At 33.8% G+C, this 20,000-nt stretch overlaps 1 protein-coding gene across 1 annotated transcript in view; it reads right to left on the minus strand.

Moving 5' to 3' along the window:
- The window catches only part of LOC137649419 (GATA-binding factor 2-like), a 277,304-nt gene that overhangs the window by 142,352 nt on the left and 114,952 nt on the right, over positions 1-20,000 (minus strand). The window contains exon 4 of the mRNA XM_068382408.1: positions 14,648-14,793. Coding sequence (XP_068238509.1) covers positions 14,648-14,793 — 146 coding nt within the window. The remainder of the gene's footprint in view (positions 1-14,647; positions 14,794-20,000) is intronic.

Here is a 20,000-nt window from a genome sequence, read left to right on the forward strand (position 1 = left end):
ACAAAAATTAATAGATACTAATCTGTTAAATAAGTAAAATTCAATTTATGAGCCTGGAATACATTGAAATAAGATTAATCTTAACATCACTAAGACAAAAATGCCGGTACAGAAAGCAATACAAATGTTTTCATTATATGCTAAAGAAAAATTTACGCTAACCTTTTTATGACGATTTTTTTTTTTTATTTTTTTTTTTTTTGTACAGAAACTTTGGGATGTGCAGTACTACCGGAAATTAGAAAATGATGTTGCTGTAAAAGAAATTGGATATTTAAGCAAGTGTTGTTATACAAGGAATTAGAAAAAGGCCGTTGTTACTGGATACAAACGAAATTGAAGTGTGCAAGAATTTGGAAAAAAAAGTTATGTGCAAAGAATTGGAGAAGTGTTGTTGTACCAGAAATTGGAAATTGATATATTTTTTTTTTAACCTGAGAATGAAAACAGTTATTGTACATTAAATTACAAGGTGCTGCTAAAGGAAATGGGAAAATTATTGGCGTTAAATAGTTGATGACACTATGTCTAGAAATTCATAAGAATTGCCTTTGAGGGAACACACCCACAGAACACGCATATATATATATATATATATATATATATATATATATATATATATATGTGTGTGTGTGTGTGTATGTGTGTGTGTGTGTGTGTGTGTGTACACTAAAGTAGAGAATATCCTAACAACAAGTAAGAAAAGGAAATGAACATGGGCAGGACATAATGAGTTGACAGATAATACAGTAGATGGTTAAAAAGAATAGCAGAATAGAGCCCTAGAGAGTACAAATGAAGCAGGGGAAAGAAGAGAAGTCGACGGATTAACTAGGTAAGAAAATTTGCAGATATAGACTGGCATAGAAAGACATGAGTGGAAGGACATGATTGAGACCTTTTGTCTGCAGTGAACTTGGAACGGCTGATGATAATGATGATATATATATATATATATATATATATATATATATATATATATATATATATATATATATATATAGCGCCATTATATACCAATGAACATTTAATATATTCTAGGTAAAATGTTCACAGGTAAAAATGAAAATCTTTTCTATGTAAGCTGACAAGTGGTTAGACGAGATAACAAAGCAGTACAGAAAATAGGACACACACAGTGAATAATTCAATTGTTTGCGTACAAACGTAATCCGAGTAGTATTCAAGATAATTGAAAAGATTTAGCTTTAAAGTTGAAGCAAATGGATAGATGCGAAAGTGATTGATAGAAAAACAGAAATTGATGCTGTCTTCGTTACACGTCAGACAAACATCCAAACCGTCCATATATTGAAAGGAGGAAAGTGAATTGACCAAAGTTTGGAGAAACGGCACACCATTCGTGATGCCTGTGGTTGTCTTTTAAAAGAGAGGCTAACATACAAAATCCCAGAGAAAAGCTTTTTGGATGAGAACGGATTGGATGTGGCATGCCCCTATGTAAACCGATGGTCTCCTTGTATGTACCCTAGAAACCACCTAACAATCCAGAACGATGGTTGTTGAAGGCCATAGGGGGTTCCTGCCACCCACATAGAGAAAAGTCCGTAACTTCAATCACTATTATCTGTCCATCTTGTGGGTGATGAGAGCTCTCCAAAAGCCCTCAAAACAACCCCTCAAGTTGGAGTGTTTAGAGAGACCGAATGAGGGGAAGAGTGGGAGAATGAGTGAGAGGTAAGAGAGAGGGTATAGGACCACGTAAGAGACTGATACGGAGAACGTTCGTAAGGTTACTTTCCTCGATGAAAAAGCAGCGGACGTCGACCGTATGGTTATCAGGTAGCAAAAGGGATTTTAATTATTCCTCCATTTAAAAAATCAATGTTGTAAAATTAGTCGTGTCAGATTAAACAGGTTTTCAATTGATTAGGGAAGGATGACACTGATTCTATAGCTCGGTTATTGACTGGGAAAAACGAGGACTATGAGTAGGGAGGGCGAGGGCTGCCTTTCATTTTTGGTTCCACTTCGAACTGAATGACAAGTCTCTGTTAGAAGGGGTTTTAGTAAACCAAGATCCGTTAGCCACATCCAATCGTGCATTGTTTATCTAGGACCAAAGTTAGAAATTATATTTCCTCTTGTTGTTATTGTTCTTGGTTCTGAAATGTCATGTATTTTGAATTTATTTACGCTAAAGTCACTATCTTTATCTTCCATTTATCCCTTTAGTGGTATTGTCCAAATTTTATTTTCACCAGTTAAATGAACTTTTTCACCTTAAAAGTATTCAAGCCGAACTTACGGATCCAGTATTTTCATAATATTTTCGATGTTGATCGTGATTATGAATATTAACCAGAGTACCTCCTACGAAGGCCACTAAGGATGTTTCGGAAAGTTTATTTTTAACGCAACACTCTTAGATTTCCAGAAAGTTTACTGCTAAAAGTATCAATAATAAAAGAAAAGATCACATTTAATTTAAGTTTTGTATCTTTGATTTCTTCTTTGTGATTCTCTTGTCATATTATATTAATGCTATTTTTTTCCAGTTAATATTTTTATAACATCTACCAAAGCCAATGTAAAAAAAAAAAGAATTATTTGAGTAAAATATTTGACCGAAGGCTGATTTTTTTTATGGCGACTTTAATTCCTATCTCCCATCCCCCTAAAACTCACACATACACATACACATACACATACACATACACATACACATACACATACAGACATATATATATATATATATATATATATATATATATATATATATATATACATATATATATATGTGTGTATATATATATATATATATATATATATATATATATATATATGTGTATATATATATATATATATATATATATACATATATATATATATATATATATATATATATATATATATATGTATGTATATGTATATGTTAATAAGCTTTTTCCACCTTTGATGAAGTGACACCAAAACGGTACAGCCTTCTGGATTCTAATCAAGTCTTATAAGAGATATTGCTAGGCTCATGGCCTGATTAGAATGCAACTTGTATTGAAAATTGTTTGGATGAAAATTATCAAGGTACATGACTCGAGTAAATCATAATAAATTGGTCGTTTGGGACATTTGTAATCGTTATTTCTTTAGGAATTTGAGAGAAAAAAAAACATTGAGAAGGATTGCTGTATTAGAAATGAAAGTATTTTCTGCTGAACTAGCGTAATCACAGAAATAAGCCAAGGGCATTGCGTATTGAAGATGTAGTAATAGCAAATAAAGCAATCACAATTGTTTATTAAAGATTTTTATGTATTTGAGTAACTGCAATATGTATTCATTTGTTCGTGAGTTAGTACGTTTGTTCTTGATGGTATTTATGGGCCAAATTATTATTATTATTATTATTATTATTATTAATTAATTAATTAATTTATTTAAAAACAAAACAAATGTGATATATTGTTACATGCCTTACGTCAATAAAATTAGACTGTAATAAAACTTGTATGAATTTATTAAAAGCAATATGAATGGATCGAGAGGGAAATTGTCAAAGATGAAGAAGAGTACAAAACTATAAGTGCAACAAAATATTATCAGGGGAAAACAAAAAAAATAAATGAATTGCAGCTTCAGTTCCGGACCCTGAGAAAAGGTCCACAGTTGCCAAATATGCATTGGTTTCTTTGCACAACTCTGATGCTTCGAAAGGTTTGTTATGTATCCTTCATTTGAATGCAACGACCAAAGGAGAGCTCTGTCATTTTTATCTTTCAGAATTACTTCTTGTGGTAACTGATGTAGTGTAGGGTTGTAGCATATCTATATACTGTATATGAATTGAAAGTTCGTGGCGGACAATTTTTTTTTCTCTGCTGGTATTAATGTCCTCCTCTCTCTCTCTCTCTCTCTCTCTCTCTCTCTCTCTCTCTCTCTCTCTCTCTCTCTCTCTCTCCCGAGGGGACCTAGCTGGTTGCCGGGAGAAGAGAGTTGCCAGATTCAGAGATCTCGAGATTTACGGCTTTAGTCTTTGCTCTTTGTGTAATCATTCATTCTATATGATTTCTACTTGAGGGGCTTTTACGTTTCTCTTCCGCACCAAAAGTGCAAGGAAGTCATTTCCGTAAATTTTGCTCTTCCTCTTTCAGGTAATTAGTATGTATTTTTATATCACCGAAAACCTCTCGCAATCATTCTGGCTTCAATGTGAGGAAAAAATAAATGTGTACTGTATACACATTAAACTGAAAATTCCCTTTTGATGTCTTGTGTCTCATTAGCATTAAGAAGTGACCAATTTTCTTTAATAATCCTGGAAGGCTAAATTTCTTGGGCCATGAATATTTCCCCTCACCCTAATTCCAGACTTTATATTCCAGACCCCTTATCTCCTCCTATCAGGCTCTATCTCGCCATCTGATTGGTCGCTATCTGCCGCTATCTGCCATCGGATTGGTCGCTATCTGGTGCTATCTAGCCATCTGATTGGTGGAAAGATATCCTCATAGGGCGGGGCTTGTTGACGTCATATCTGCAATCTATTATGGGTCCCATCTGATACGGTTGCCGGGAAACGACCGCTTTCACACAACCAAACTGTTTGTCAGAGTAACATTAACTTTGTGACGGCTCGTAAGGTCCACGGATCCGCTGCAATGGACGACAGAATGGACCTTAATGACTCGGGGTTATGTCTCCCAGTGCAGTAGTTGAGCAGAGTTAAATGGACATGTCGATATTGGTTACCCGCCTCCGAATCCAGTGGCGCTTAGCGACTTGATTTTATTTTCTGTAAATATTTAATAACGTCTTTTCAGCTATCTCCGTATTTTGTTATTACATTGAATAAAGAATTATTGTATAATTCAGCGTTTCCATGTAACATAGCAGGATCCTGCTTGAATTGAGGTAAGGCAAAAAAACAAAGCCTTCTTATCTTTAACGCGAAGTCAAAAATTTCCCGCCGTTGAGACAAGGACAAGCGTACGCTGATGGTCCCTCTTGAGGCTTGGCATTAGGAACGTAAATAGCCTCACTGGCAACGACCCCTCCCTCATCCGGGACCCCTCGGGGGGGGGGGGGGGGGGCATTCCCACTTTTTGGAGACCCATACTATTCCCTTATCTTTTCTTCTTTTCCCTCCAAATGGATTTCTGAGTCTTGGAAGATGAAACGAGATATTGCAGAGGAAGGCTAAAAGTTGGTGGTGTGCGGTGATTTGAGCGCCAGTGTTTAGGAGATTTCTTTTTTCTTTTCCTTTCTATTCCGTTGGGATCACGGGGCGGCGATGGAGAGAGGGAGAAAGAAAAGGTTATTACAAGATTTTTATTTTCTTATTCTTTTCTGCTATTTCAAAGAAAAGGTAGGCACGACTGTTTCCTCTGTTCTTTCTTATTTATGCAAGAAGATAATTTAGCGATTGATTACCCATGCAACAAGCGCTCCTTATCTTCATTATTCTCATCAACAACTGCCATTGCAGATGGGAGACTAGGTCCTTGAAGAGACCAGCTTCCCTTTTACTAAATAAATACTTCCTCAAAGAGATTGTCTGTAAGAGAGTATGAATCATAGCTCTGTTTTCTGCCTATGGGACAAGACTTTGGTTGCACATCGGAATTACAGGGATCATTTTACAAATTCAGTCTTGAGGTTTAAAATAAAACTTCTGAGACTAGAATTTGGGATTGATCCACCTTCATTAAAAGTCGTAAATAAGAAGAATTACTCTCACTTCGAATACTGACAATATAGGTGCGTGTGGATATATATACATATATATATATATATATATATATATATATATATATATATATATATATATATATATATATATATATATATATTTATATGATGTGTTTTGCGCGATGTGATATTGCTTGTCTCTGTGCATAACCAAACCAGGTATATGTAAAAGACTTATAGCTCTAGTCATGATACAGTGCGACATCTTTGTTTCCAAATAATGCCATCTTTACAATAAGGAAATAACGCTTTTCGACACGCCGCTGATACCATCTCTCTATACCTTGGATGATACGAGTAATTGTTGTCTGGTAATGACGCAGTTAATGAAGAGGGATCTTCCAACTGACAAATAACACGTTTCATGCTATTAAATCAAAATAGAACGAAGCTCTCTCTCTCTCTCTCTCTCTCTCTCTCTCTCTCTCTCTCTCTCTCTCTCTCTCTTTCTCTCTCTCAATTGGATGGAATAGATTTGATCATGATCTTTTCTTTGCCCACTCATACACCATGTAGTCTGGCATAATCGTTACACATTCTCCTCTTTCCTCACGCATCTAACAACTTTACATATTATACTTTACACTACCACTAAGTGGGTCACTACTGCCATTGTTCTGTAGCTATTTACTTATATGGTAAATGTAGAAGTGAAAATTTAACTATGGTAAGCAAGTTTTATAGGAAAGAGAAACTCCAAAGTCAGTACCATAGCCTCTGTACCATGACATTCCAATGTCCTGTGTTTCGAGTTTTTGCATGAGGATACACTCTTGCAAATTTTTTCGTCACTTTGCTCTTCGTCTTTGTTTTCTTTTTAAACGATGTGTTAAGCAGGCTCTAAAGAAGGCCTAAGGATGCATAGTTAATGAAAATGTTTGTTACATTCGTTGTCAGTATTTTGCTTTATCTTCATCTTGGACCATTATCAAAATCAGCACCACTGTCCTTTTCTCATGTTCATAATGTTATTTTTAATTTTTCTTATACTTTATGGTATAATTTTATCTTATCAGTTTCCTTTTTGGGCTGCTATTCCTATTGGAACTCTAGGGCTTGTAGTATCTTGCTTTTCCAGATAGGGTTGCAGCTCGGCTTGTACTACTACTACTACTACTACTACTACTGCTGCTGCTGCTACTACTACTACTACTATTACTAATAATAATAATAATAATAATTAATTAATTAATTTTTACCTTGCTTAAGATTGATGGGGAAATTGCATTTTACATTTGGCCGGCTGCAATACGTAGATCGTTATTGTATGACCATGTAATGTATGTTTTGTAGGATGCATGCTGGTATATTTTGAGCATGCGAGAATTGCTTTATCTCGCGCAACAGTGAGTCACTTTGTTATTGTATGTTATGTAAAATGAAGTTTGGTCATTCTATGCGTATAAGCTCCGTAAGAGTGTATGGAAATGTCAGATGACATTTGTTAATAGTCAGTATAGTTTATTTGGTTTGTCGGGATGTTCTCTAGATTTATTAGGGTTACGGGTACAGTTTATTGGGATTGCCCACACATTTTATAGGAGTCTTGGAAAGGACATAAGGGTTGCTTCTTTGTGAACATTTTATCGGGATGTGAAGATGGTTGCTATCCTGAGAGTCTGGAGGTGGTGAATGGACGTTGTCAGTACAAGTGTGTATGAGTATCAATTCCTGAGGGTGAATGGTATTTGTGAGAAGAGTGTATGGAGATTGTCGTGAGGATAATAAATAGGGATTTTAAGAATTTTAAGGTTAATGGATACTCTCGGAGTGTTAAGTTGAATTTTAAAGGACGGGAATAGGCCTGCTTTGACGGTGTCAAGCTGAGTTTAAGTCTTGCTCAATTCCATTCCTGCTCGCACTCACTTCAGTTGACTATAATCTTAAGGCTATCAGTGACACATCTACTTATATACCTATAATGTAAATATAGGCATATTTTTGTATCATTGAATTTTTATCTAGAAGAGAAGGCAATCACGAAATATTGGATCCAAGGTTTCGTATATTAACACTAGACAATGAGTTAAGTTACATGTAAACTAAATTATATTTTATGTAAACAACGCAGATTGTATTTCCTTTTCGCTTGTGGTTGTTTGTTTGTGTTAGAGTACTGAGAGAATTATTTTGTAAATGCTCTAAAATGATATGACTATCAAAGGAATAGTCCCAAGTATCAGTTTGATCTTTAACATTGCCTAAAAGGTCTGTTTTTTTTCCAGTGCCGCAATAGCTGTTGTGATGACGACGAATCACCATTAACAATAGCATTAAAGATGAAAGCTTTATAATTATTTAGCTTGCATCTTTTAGCATTTTCATCATTATAATAATTTAAACATGGTTCCAAGTCGCCTGGGACCACAACCACTTGAAAATCCCGTAACGGAGGAGTTGTGGGAGTATGGGGGTTGAAGAGGTGGTAGGGGCTATGGTGGAGGAGGGTTGGGTTTATGCTGCCTCTTGAGTGGCACTAGGCGAGAGTAATCGATAGCAGCGAGGAGCAAGGTAAAGGGGAAGAAGGAGGAGGAGGATTTGGGGGTGGGGTGGAGGAAGGAGATTGGAGGAAGCGGGGAGGTTATTTTTGCCACGTCCTTCGTCGCTTGCTTTATTCATTCTGGATCGCTGCCTTGTTATTTCTGATGTGGTTACTTTGGCCATGATTTTTTTTTTTTCAGACCGTTCTTCATATATTTGTTTATTCAATTTATTTACCAGGGCTCTCGTTTGGAGTACGTAAACTTTCTCTGAAGTTTAGATTTTTATACTTGAACACAAAAAATAACAAATGCACACACTCATACAGTATACACAAGCGCGCGCGCGCACACACACACACACACACACACATATATATATATATATATATATATATATATATATATACTGTCCACACATGCATACAAACATACAGTACATACATACGGTTTAGGCCGTGTTTCAAAAGAGAGACCAGTCGTGAATACGCGACATCAATCCCGTTGCAACATTGGAATCGTGAGCTTCATCGAAGAAAGAAACGAAACGCCATATGTGGCTTGTATGGAAACAATTTTATTGCAGTGAAAATGCCAGAACTGCAATGCCACACCCTTTCATAAACAACAGTGCCACTCAGAAGGGAATCAAATCTGAGATCATTGCATTTACAAGTTTATATTTTCTGAGGCAGCTAGTTAGTCTCGGAGTTTAGCCTGCTTTTGGGAAGACTGGAACCGTTACCGTCCTCGAAAAGTGGAAAATCTTGGTCATGAAATTATGTGAAGCTTTTTAAGAAATCATTCATGTATTTCAAAATTAATCTTTAAATTTTCCATTAAAAAAAGTTCCTCATATTCTTGCATTTCAAATTCTCATTGACATAGCCTTTATAATGGAGTATAATTACATTGTTCAACCAATGTAATTCTGACGATGAATTGTGTAAAAAAAAACAAAGGAAGGGTAAACATTTGTCAAGTAGAAAGACATAAGTGCAGTTTTCTTCCTATTCTGAAACTAAGCGGAGCTCTATTTGTCTGTTGAAATGTATTCTTATAAAAACTGTATATATATATATATATATATATATATATATATATATATATATATATATATATATATATATGTGTGTGTATCTATACACATTATAAATATATATATGTATATATATATATATATAGCTATACACATTATAAATATATATATATATATATATATATATATATATATATATATGTATATATATATACAGTATATATATATACATATATATAATGTGTATATATATATATATATAAATATACTGTGTATATACACACACACACACATATATATATATATACAGTATATATATATATATATATATATATATATATATATGTGTGTGTGTGTGTGTGTGTGTAAGCCTATTTAATGGAGCTTGAAAGGAGATATGGGAAGTCAGGAATTTTGGATTTATTAGCAATTGGTAATTTCATTGTACAAAGACCACGCTAGACCCAGTTTTGTATCCATGAAAATTCAATATCGCAGTATTTCGGTGTGATTCAACGATCCGTTAATGAGCCCACATGATAGTAGCAGTAATAGCATGAAGCAGATAACACTGTGATTTTCCTACTTGGGGGCTCATCCATGAATCAGATTTTATTGTATGAATATATCAGCGATATTGTACTTTCTTTTCTCGGAAATTGGTTAATGTCTGAAAAAAAATACATATACTGTAGTGCAGTTATATATAGCTCAATTCATTTAACTATGTCCTTGTGCTAAACCCTAAAATTTTACCCATTGCTACCACCTGGTGGGAGTTGAGGACACCGTGATTTTTTAAAAGCCTATATCCATTGTTACAGAAAAGCCTTGAAGCTAAGCTGGGATCTACAGATAAGTGGCAAAAATTGCATTTGAAATTTGGTTAACACTTCAAAAAGTTGAGAAAAATTTGGGGTTAAAGTAAATGAAAAGTGTAATATCTTCATAACAATTTGAAATATTTTTACAAATGACCACTCATAATGTTTACTTTCCCCAAAACAATAAATATCTATTTCATGCTAATTAGGGCGTTATCTGGGTCACCAGAGATAAAGAGGTATACAAACTTTAAAAAAAAAAAAATATGCGTAACGAAATGATTTATTATACTGCTAAAGAGTTACTTAATAATAAATTGGGTAAAATAATCATGTAATATAGTTGCGTATGGGGTGGGGGGTACAAAAAGAATTCAGACCCTTTTCCACTAATCGGGAAATCAATTAAATCAAGGGTTAGGGGAAATTAAAATCTTATAACATCGGAACTTTTCCGAATGACTGAACAAATTTCCACTTCTTAACTTGCATATGATTCTAACAATCAGACCATATGTCATGCAAATTATGTCAATAGGTCATAATTTCTACAGTTGCCTATACTTGGGTAATGACTGTAGAATATGGACCGAAGCTCACACTGTATTGTTAATGTACAAAATACTTATCTTTTAGTTTTGAGGAATCGGGGAAATGAAAACCATAACTATAGTCAATTTTTTTTAGTTAGACAGATTTGCACCGACTCGCTAGGGTGCCTTTTAGCTCGAAAAAGTTTCCTGATCGCTGATTGGATGGACAAGATAATTCTGACCAATCAGAGAGCAGGAAACTTTTCCGAGCTAAAAGGGCACCCCCGCGAGTCGGTGTAAATCTGCCTCACTAAAAACAATTGACTATAAGTACTATTTGAATTTACTACACAAGTTACCACTTCTTGCTTATATTCACTTCATGTCATTTGATTCAATTTCTGTATGTCATTGCTGGTAAAAGATCAGGCATTTTACTGTCACTTTAAATCTGGCTCTCAAGTGTCTCTGATCAAAAAGTAATCCTCTTCATTATCATCCTCATTTTCACTATCGATGTACTCGAATTCTTCTTCCTTATATCATTATCTTTCTGATTTGTACACATAGTCAACTTGCGCAAGGATGTGCATTTCGGTTTATTTTTGATATATGTGCATGCTGCTTCAGAAAATTGCCACGACAAGTATAAGGTATATATATACACACACGCACATTTATATGTATATATATTATATATGTGTATATATACACACACATACATACATATATATATATATATATATATATATATATATATATATATATATATATATATATATATAATCCACGAAAGTAAAAGTGAAAAGACTTGACTGGAGTTGGTACTTTAGTATTATTAGTGATATCGATGGACTCACAATGAAAATATACTGTATATATGAAGATATCGAATTTATACAGGAAATTGGGATCCCTCAGCAGTCTCTTTGTTGATCATTGTACAATACATTTATTCTCATTGTGAGTCAGTCGATGTCACTGATAAGACGAAAGTGCTAACTTGAATAAAGTCTTTTCGCTTTTCCTTTTTAGGCTATAATGCATATACATTACGTGTCAGCTTTTGTGATTTTTAACTACACTTATATGCGATTATATATGTATATACATATTTCTATAGCTATCTCTCTATGTATATGTATAAATATAATGTATGTATGTATACAAGCAGGAGAGGGAAAAAGAATTTTTTCGACTCTTGATCCTTATGACTTAGTATTAGCATGAAAGCACGTTGTCAGTCACAGTCCCTTGAGGTTACGTGTGGAGGTTGAATTATTTGCTTGAATAATTCAACAGCACTGATACCGGAACAATACTGAGTAATGACCTCAGTATACTGTTTCTGAAGATGCATATCTGATAACATGGCAATTATAGGCCACCAGCGAACCCCTCTCGAGTGCCATAACTTCCAAGGACCCTATAACTGTTGACGACTTGTAATGTACTGTACATTTTACGTTTTATTTTGACGCCCGCCAGGAAGTATGCTGCAATGCAACAATAATGGGAAAAATACTTAATTTTCCATAAGTAATGTGTCAGTAAACATCAATTTGGATTGATTGTTATCATCCATTCCATTATGACTTAATTCCATCCTTATTTGCAGTTGTATAAATCACTCGATACAATGCACGCAAGCAAATGCAGCCGCTTTCAGTAACTCATTTATTGACCTACTGCATACAGAAGTACCTATTATAGTAGCGTCTGAGTGATAGCAACATATGTATGTATGTATGCATATATATATATATATATATATATATATATATATATATATATATATATATATATATATATATATATATGTGTGTGTGTGTGTGTGTGCGTGTATATACATATGTGTGTGTGCATATATATATATATATATATATATATATATATATATATATGTATATATATATATATATATATATATATATATACATATATATGTTATTATTACTAGCTTAGCTACAACCCTAGTAGGAAAGGCAGGAAAAAATAGCCAGTGAGGAAAGAAAACAGGGAAAAAATAAACTATAAGAGAAGTAATGAACAATTAAAATAAAATATTTTAAGAACAGTAACAACAATGAAATATATCTTTTACATATAAATTATGAAAACTTAAAAATACAGGAGGTGGAGAAATAGATAGAATAATGTGCCTGTGTGTACCCTATGGCAAGATAATTCTACCCCAATACAGTGGAAGACATGGTATAGAGGCTATGGCACTACCCAAGACTACAGACCAATGGTTTGATTTTGAAGTCTCTCTCCTAGAAGAGATGCTCACCATAGTTAAAAAATCTCTTCTACCCTTAATAAGAGGAAAGTAGCCACTGAACAATTACAATGCAGTAGTTAACCCCCTTGAGCAAAGAATTGTTTGGTAATCTCTAAGTTGTCAGTTGTATGAGGACAAGGTAGAATGTGGAAAGAATAGACCAATCTATTCGGTGTGTGTGTGTGTGTGTGTGTAGGCAAAGGAAAATTTAGCCGTAAGCAGAGAGAGGGATCCAATGTATTACTGTGTGGCCAGTCAAAGACTCCAATAACTCTCTAGCTGTAATATCTCAACGGATGGCTGTTGCACTGGCCAACCTACTATCTACTACCTATATATATTTATATGTGTCTATATATATACATATATATATGCATTATATATATATATATATATACACGTGTTTGTGTGTATATATACATATGTTGGCATATATATGAATTTGTGTGTGCATATATATATATATATATATATATATATATATATATATATATATATATATATATATATATATATATATATATACGTACATACATACATACATAATTCATACAAACTAAAAGAGCCTAGACAGATAAAAGAAGAGCAATACATTGAGATACATAACAGTTAACAGAAATTGACTAATTCTCTTCCATCAACGAAACTGATGATTCAATTGAGGGAAATATGAGAGCACTTTAATTAAACAAAGTAAAGGTGTAATAAGGGTATCCATCAAGATGACGCGCAGTTATGATGGATCACAAAAGAGTATCGACAAGGGTATAGCATTCAACAACAACAAACCAATAACGACTCTGTTTTGCCTACATTCACTTTCGAGAGCTTCTGTTAGGAGTGATGGAGGCAGTGTCATTATCATCATCATCATCATCATCATCATTATCATTATCATCATTTTGAAGGAGACGGAGAGAAAGAGAGTGTGGAATATGACTCTGTGGATACTGAGGTATTAATAAAATGTATACAGACGTTCTCATGTTCGAGTAGAACTAGGAGAAATTGATGACTCATGAGAGAGAGAGAGAGAGAGAGAGAGAGAGAGAGAGAGAGAGAGCAATTAGCTATGTACGCTGACATTACAACATAATAATACTTTTTAATTTTCTTATTTATATTTTACAGACTTAGACCATTTCTTGATCACGATATAAAGCCATACATTTACACTGCGTTATTTTTTTTTTTTTTTGTGTATGTGTGTGTGTGTATAACTACTTTTTCTCTGTCGTATTCTCTTCTTTGAATCGTTTTCCCTGAACATATGGCACATTATACAAATTTACTGACAAACATTTGTGAGGGAAACGGAACACAATATGACCATACCTGGAAAAATAGCATTAATTGAATCCCGTCACGCGAGGTGTACATCTTTGCTGCCTCGTGTGTGATCCTCTTTACCGACCCCGTTTTGTGAAAATTCTTCTTTTACTCTTTTGTAGTTTGTTTGCTTTTTATTCACTTTTATTTAGTCTTATGTGTTTTCATTTTATTATTTGAAGTGTTATGTATGAGTGTTCAAGTATGATAATTTTCACTTAATATGAGGACATCTCTGATACGACAGGTTATCATTCATTGTTTTACATGTTATATGTTTTTCATGCTATTTTAGTTTTACATAGCTGACATTCCTTAACCATTGATGTTATTAATTACATATTGTTAAAAATGTTACTTTTATGGCCTTAACATTCCAAGTAACTAAAACATAGTTGAACAAAATATATGAATCAATATATTAAGGAAGATTTTTGAAGGAAACTCACCATTCGCTGCTTGGGTTTGATGAGAGGTCTGTTCTGTCCGTTCATCTTGTAGTAGAGGCCACAGGCGTTGCACAAGTAGTGGCCGTTTCCGTCCCGACGCCAAAGAGGCGTCGACGTCGCTCCGCAGTTGACGCATTCCCGACCCTCTGTAGGCGTTAGTAACAACAGTGTCATGAGATGCGTATGTTATATAATATTCAGATTTAGACAAGTAGGTGATTGAAGCTAATTAAAGTAAAAGTAAGACTGGATAAAATAGTTTGGTTAGTGGTGATTTTAAAAATTTGGTACTGTACGAATTGATAGGTATTACAACTTTTAATGTGAGTAATTATCGAATACAAAATAGAATAATATATATACACATATTTTATATATATATATATATATATATATATATATATATATATTTATATATGTATATATATAAGGTAACATTTGATGCATGTCCTACATTTGTATTTTCATACACACTTGCTGCTTTGATAATACATACATGCTCATTTAGTATTCAACAAATGGCAACAGGATAGTTTATGTGCATATATGTACAATATATACAAAGGAGATCCTGGCGGTTGTCACAATAACGGCAGCCTGATGATTTACTCTCAAAATGTCCATTAACCGGTTAGCTTTTGTTCCATATTTACAGGTATATTACTATTTGTTAATACTTATAATTAACTCCTTAATGGTATTTTCCTTCTTTACAGATGGATGGGCATATGGCACATATGTACAGATAACTGGGTGGATTGAGGCTCCTGTCACTCGTGTACGTCTTTATTAAGGCGTAAATTCAAATCCTGGCCAAGGTAGGTTCACCTAACAGCTTAATCTAATTATTTGAATTATTACAAAGGATTAGTATATTCGATATTTTAAGGTTATTTGTGGCTTATTTTTCATACGAAATCGTAAACTATTATTGACACCCAGCTCTTATACATACAGTACATACATACATACATACATATATATGCTGTACACAGACACACACACACACATATATATATATATATATATATATATATATATTGATATATATGTACGTATATACCACACACACACACACACACACACATATATATATATATATATATATATATATATATATATATATATTGATATATATGTACGTATATACCACACACACATATATATATATATATATATATTACATATATATATGTGTGTGTATATTTCACATATATATGTATATATGTATGTATATGTGTGCATATATATGTAAATATATATATATATATATATATATATATATATATATATATATATATATATATATATATATATATATATATATATATGTCACTAAGCTGGAGTAAGAATCAGAAAAACGAAATTTTGACCTAGCGCTTTCGTATTGTCATACTTTATATTCACCTCTGCGAAAGTAGTAATAAAGAAATAAAAATAACAGCTAGTTTAATAAGAACAATTGTTTATATTCCTGGACTACTGCTGATCAATTCCACACGGGTTTTCTTTATAATATAAAATTCTATAATGTTACCTTTTATTATGTCCTGACATCACAGCATTTCTTTTTTTCCTTTTCTATTAATGGTATGGTTACAATTATTCATATGTTGAAATAAACTGATTGTTTGGTTTCCTGTTCGAAGATTTTATTTATGTTGATTTAGTCTTGTTTAGAGATCTTTTCCTCTCTGTCAAACACATGTGGTCTCACAAATACGTCCATTGTTTAGTACAGGCCAATTTTTAATCACCATAGCCTTCAAAATACTGTTCATAAAAATAACATAGACATTTAAAGTTTTCATCAATTTATGAATTGTCATGGAATGATTGTATAATGGTTTTTCATTTTGACGTCAGTTTAGAGTCAGTTTTATTAAACGTTTTCCTTTCTTTATAGAATGCTGTATCGATAAAATTCAGCGGGTATTGTAAATACCTGCAATTTCCGGGATTTTCCCAAGCATTTACTCAAAGGAATTCAGGACAACTGACCCGCAGTGCCCTTAAAAACATAGATGAAAATACCATATTTTTTTCCGTGGATGATGATTGGAATAATGATGAACGTACGAGTCCACATTTGTCGGTTTTGTATAAACTGAAAATTGAAAACCTCTGTCATTTCTTAAAACTAACACATCTAAGATGTTTTTAGAAATGACAGAGGTTTCCAATTTTCAGTTTATAGAAAACTTACAAATGTGAACTCCTGTGTTCATCATTACTCCAATCATCATCCAAGGACAAAAATGATGGTATTTTTTTCTATGTTTCTAAGGGCACTGCGGGTCAGTTGCCTTGAATATCTTAAATCCCATTGTTCACCAATTTTCCTTTATAAACTCTTCTCTCTTCCTTCTTATCCAAATCAGTTGTCGTAATCATATTTACAACCCCATTTTCACACACCCATCTTCACCCTGTATCAATACATCAACCAAATAATGATAAGATATACCTCAAGCTATTCCTGTTCTCACCATTACAACTATGATCTAGGAATTTTTACTCCTTATCATTCATTCTCTCCAAATCATATTTATTAACATTCTTCTTTAGAAAATAAATAAGACCTCTCTCTAAACATATCTTCACAAGACTCTGCAATATTTACTCGATGAATTGTATGATTACCTACACGACAGTCACTTATTCATATATATTTTTATTCAAATAACTTAGTGCAGGCTCCCTTCCATTTTTTTTTAAAACTAACCAAACTTCGATCTGAACTCACAAAAAGATTACTTTTCACTGTCATGCTATTTTGCTCTTGGACACTATACACGATATATGAGAAGTTTTACTTCTACCGCACTCAGTCTGACTACTAGACTAAGTGCTATCCATTTTCTAGTCTTATATATATATATATTTTTTTTTTTGGGGGGGGGGCAATAAATACTTCCATTTCTGTCCTATTATGTGCCAAAACATCCAGATTAATCTTATTTACCAGTCAACTCTCATACAATTTTTGTTTCTATGCTACTCAACTTCACATACTCAAAACCCCTTTACATAGTATATTAGTAATTCTCATTTTTTTTATATGGGGTATGAGGCGGTAAAGCTTTTAACCCCTGCCAGTTGATGACTTCACAGAATGGCAAGCATGCAATCATTCGCATTTCTTGGCTTCTGACAGGAGGACAAATGTGATTTTCCATTGGCTTAAGGGGATAGGGCATTTCCTCTCTCCAATGGGTTTACAATTCTTTACAATACAAAGATTTTGATTATTTACGTTTTCTAGCTTCTTACATGAGGGCAATCGTGATTGCTGTTGGCCTCAGGATATAATGCATTTCCTCCCATCAAGAGGTTCAGAATTATTTACGCTGCAAAGATCTTTAAGTTAGGCTTAAAGTGTCCCTCACGAGGTGCACTGAAGGCACTACCTGACTACGTGGCCCGTTTCGAAATTTGGTGTGGAAGTTACTGGTTGGGATACATATGTAAAAGCTCTTTCATTGGAGCTGCCAGTGTCAGATTTTTATTTTTGTTATTGTTACAGATATAATGATTATAATGATGATAACTGTGCAACATTTTGGTGTAATATATCCAAAACTCAAACCATTAGCACTTATTGAGCAGCAGCGTTGAGGTTCTTCTGTTTATTACCACTGCAGTAGTCATCTGTAGTAAACAAACTGACCTGATATATTGTTACTGTTGAATTTAATAATGGAAACTAAATCCACCATTCAGAAGTAATTTTCTCCTCCACTGTTTATAATAGACTAAAATTGGTAAAACAGAGAGATGTTAGCATGTAAGAGGTGCAAGAATGTTAATGAGCATTCCTTTTGTGTAGTTAAGTGGAATGTTTGATATTCTGGCAGTGTGTTGCATTTGTGAGTTCATCTTTCAATTAGAAATTAAATAGTTAACTTTACTCTGACTATTATTTTTATTTATGCTTACTTCTAGCTCGGCTAACAGATGCTGATACTCTGTTGTATAATTTGCAGTCAGTCAAGTATATTGGAAAATAGATTGGTTTGGAGAAAGTCATTTGGCTAGAAACTTCATCAGGATTGCAGTAGCCTGTTGTAAATGTCCGTCTCACAATTTGTTGGGCGGGAGTTCTATGTGTACTCAAGCCCGATACTTTCTAGTAGTGTGTGCAACCTCACCGTCCTTGTGAACTAAAGATAGTGGTTTTGGAATACCCTCTGGCTCTACCTGCCGAGTCCTCAGCAGCCATTGCCAGGCCCTCCCTGGCCCTAGCTTGGGTGGATAGGGCTTGGGCGCTTATCATATCTATATATGGTCGTTCTCTGGGACATTGTCCTATCCCTTGCCTCTGCCACTCATGAGTGATTGTAAAATTCTAAATCATCAACAAAAGGGTCTCAAAAATTAAGTGTGTTATAATAAACATATATATATATATATATGTATATATATATATATATATATATATATATATATATATATATATATATAAATTTATATGTATGGATATATGTTTATAAATATTATATACAGTATGTGTGTCTGTTTACATAAGGGGTGTCTAAAGAGTCTCATTACAAATGAAAAAATATATTAAGAGAAACAAAAGAACAGACAAAAAAGTGGAAATTATTACTAAATGAGCTATAGATATTGAAGATCTTCTACCTCATAACACCTCTCCAGTTCTGTATAAGGGCACCATAGAACCACACCAAGAAGGTGCTCGATTTCATTCAATGTTTTCTGTAGCATACCCTTATCAGTGGTGGCAATGGCATCTGTGAACATTTGATTGAGATCAGTGAAGCCCCCTTTCTTTTTTTGATATGCGAAATCCAGGCTAGAGGGGGTGGTATCTGGTGAACGAGGTGGTAAAGGAGATGGACCGTCCCTTACAATCCACTGGTTGGTAAAGTTTGATTAAGGAACCCACGAATAAGCAGTCCTTAATTTGGTGGTCCACCATTTTGCTAGAAAATGATGGTTGTTGAAGGTCCTCTATATTAGGTGCCATATATTCACTCAAAAGGTCAAGGTAAACATCTGCAGTACTTGGCATCACGTTATGATCTCACACCACATAATTATCTTTGGATTATCTTTGTAAAGCTCCTCTGTCACATGAGGATATGCTGATACCCAGACTCTCCCCTTATTAGTGCTTAGTTTCCCTGAAACATGAAAGATTGCCTAATCACTAAAATAAACTCGGTTGAGGAACGTTTCATCCTTAGACATTGCTTATTGCAAACTGTTTTAGTTTATCATTTGGTTCGAGTGCCTGTTTGAGCGTACAATCACAAAGTCTTGTGTAGTACTGTATACACTGTTGGTGGTAGCTGTGTCTGACAGTAGTATGGATGGACTTTGTAGGAGA

The sequence above is a fragment of the Palaemon carinicauda genome, chromosome 1, assembly GCF_036898095.1.
Source record: "Palaemon carinicauda isolate YSFRI2023 chromosome 1, ASM3689809v2, whole genome shotgun sequence".
NCBI classification, from domain to species: Eukaryota; Metazoa; Arthropoda; class Malacostraca; order Decapoda; family Palaemonidae; genus Palaemon; species Palaemon carinicauda.